The 2,500-nt window shown below is 45.5% G+C and overlaps 1 protein-coding gene across 1 annotated transcript in view; it reads right to left on the bottom strand.

The window, feature by feature from the left end:
* pcca (propionyl-CoA carboxylase subunit alpha) overlaps positions 1-2,500 on the bottom strand; it is a 75,307-nt gene that overhangs the window by 15,531 nt on the left and 57,276 nt on the right. The window contains exon 21 of the mRNA XM_063212042.1: positions 1-35. This exon is cut by the window's left edge and continues 106 nt beyond it. Within this exon, the coding sequence (XP_063068112.1) occupies positions 1-35 (35 nt within the window). The remainder of the gene's footprint in view (positions 36-2,500) is intronic.

Here is a 2,500-nt window from a genome sequence, read left to right as displayed (position 1 = left end):
GCCGCCGCCAACTTACTCAACACACGCAGCTTAAACTAGAGAGAGAGAGAGAGAGAGAGAGAGAGAGAGAGAGAGGGGGAAAGAAAGAAAGAAAGAAAGAAAGAAAGAAAGAAAGAAAGAAAGAAGAGAGAGAGAGAGAGAGAAGAGAAAAAAGCATATTGTAATCATAAAAGGATAAAGAAAAAAATATAAAAATGTGCTTACTAGAACAAGACAGAGCGAGAGAGAGGGTAAGCACATTTTGAATCGTTACAGAAAAGGCAAAACAATAACTGTTCACACAATATTGTTCATGATAGTACCACTGCCACAATACAATTGGCAGAAAACAAATGAAAGTTATTTAGAAACAAGCATGATAGTTTCCAAATGCACAAAAGTGGCAAGAGAATGACAACCACTGACTGATAAAATACCATACACATGCCTTTGCTCAGAACACAGATTCAGTTGCAGTGATGTGTGACATACTGTCCGGGGTATATGCACAGACATAAAGCTTTACCATTACCACCAGACAAGCAGACGCCCATTCACTTTTTAAATCTGTGCACTCACACGCATACACACACAAGACACACACACGCATACACACACAACAAGACACACCACCTCAGTGGTCAGAACAGACAGACCACAAGCACTCAGGCTCTGAAACGGGTCAAACACACACACGCACGCACGCACGCGCACACACACGCACACACAACTGTTCCAGGCATCTGGATGGCACGTCCATCATCTTCAGGCCTTGTGAAGTGAAGAGCAGAGGTCTGGATGAGGCCCTGGGGGATGACCGGCAGCTCCATTAGACACAAGATGGAGAGCTGCTTCTCCTCCCCAACCATCCTCATCCTCATCAGTCATAGGCACTGACGGACGTACATACGTATATACTATACGGACAGCAGGCTTCTATTGTATTCCATTCAACCATTTTCAAGCGTCCGCAATTAATCTGTGGCGATTCTTCCGGCCTAAATTTCCGGATTCGTACCTTAGCAACGCTGAGAACAAGCGCTGATTGGATGATGGTTGCGTTTGACTGTTAATCAAAAGAATTCGAGAAGAAAAGAAAAGTCTTCTCTCTCCACAGTACTACACACTTCATCCTTGTTCTTTCTCCAGAATACACTCCACAGCATCAGCATCATCATCGTCATCCCTCCACACTGCAAACCCAAATCATCTTCATCACCTCTGTCCACATTCCACGCTGCACTCCCACAGCTCCATCCTCATCCTCAGCCCCATCATCACCATCTCTCATATTCATGACCACCACCAACATCCTCCTTTAATCTCTTCCTCCTCTTCCCACCGTATCTGTATCTGAAGGACCACATCCTCATCCTCATCTCCTCTCTGCACACTACACACCCACAGCTTACATCATCGCCATCATCATCATCATCTACACTATCACCTACTGTCTCCACACTTACACAGGCATAACACGGGTGTGGCATAAATGCAATTTCGTTGTGTGCAGTCAGTGTGCTCTTGTGTGCTGTGTCACAATGACAATGGGAGTTGGAGTTTCCCAGTTGGGCTTTCACTGTTCACTTTCAACAGTCACCATCACCATCATTATCATCATCATCCTCTGTCAACGCACTCACAGACCTCTGTTGCCCGTCCTCATCCTCTAAAAAGACGCATGCTACAAAGAGTGCATCTTAATATGCGTCCTTGCCTCCTCCACTTGCGCTTGTCTCCTTGCCCCGCCTCCTGGCCCCTCCTCCGTGGAGAAAACGATAAAGTTTCCCGGCTGTCAGCCTAGCCACAACAACTTTTGAGGGACTGTTTTTCATTCACCATCCCAATTGCAAACGAGAAAAAGACTCTACAATTGAGCTTTTGCAAGATATTGAAATATAATCCTGTTGTCAGTGATGTCATCATGACGAGAAGCGAGTGGAGGAGGCAAGGTCACATATTAATATGCACTCATAGACGGCTCATTTTCAGGTGTCATCATGGCGGTTTCCTTATGTTTTACACCAGTGGTTCTCAACCTTTTTTGAACAAATGCCCCCCACCTCATCATCATCACCATCACCATCACCATCATCATCATCATCATCATCATCATCATCATCATCTGCCAACGCTCCCTACCCAACATCATGACGATGAGAAAAACACTGGATCCTCCTCTCAGCTGTCTCCCTCTCAACGCCCCCAAAGAACTCTCTAACGCCCCCTGGAGGGCTGTAGAGCTCACATTGCTCTGGCATGATGTGTGTGTGTGTGTGTGTGTGTGTGTGTGTGTGTGTGTGTGTGTGTGTGTGTGTGTGTGTGTGTGTGTGTGTGTGTGTGTGTGTGTGTGTGTGTGTGTGTGTGTACTCTACTTACCCCTACGCTAATGTCTGCACTTGTTGTTCTGTATGTTCTGCTGTTCCTGTGCACTTTGTCTCTGTTAGTGATGTTGGCTACAATTATGTCTTCAATAGTAAGTCGCTTTGGATAAAAAGAGTCAAATTTGCCAAATGCAATG

Source organism: Engraulis encrasicolus, chromosome 12 (genome assembly GCF_034702125.1).
Source record: "Engraulis encrasicolus isolate BLACKSEA-1 chromosome 12, IST_EnEncr_1.0, whole genome shotgun sequence".
Taxonomy (NCBI): Eukaryota; Metazoa; Chordata; class Actinopteri; order Clupeiformes; family Engraulidae; genus Engraulis; species Engraulis encrasicolus.
Note: the sequence above shows the minus strand (reverse complement) of the source record. Positions and strands in the feature narration are given on the sequence as shown.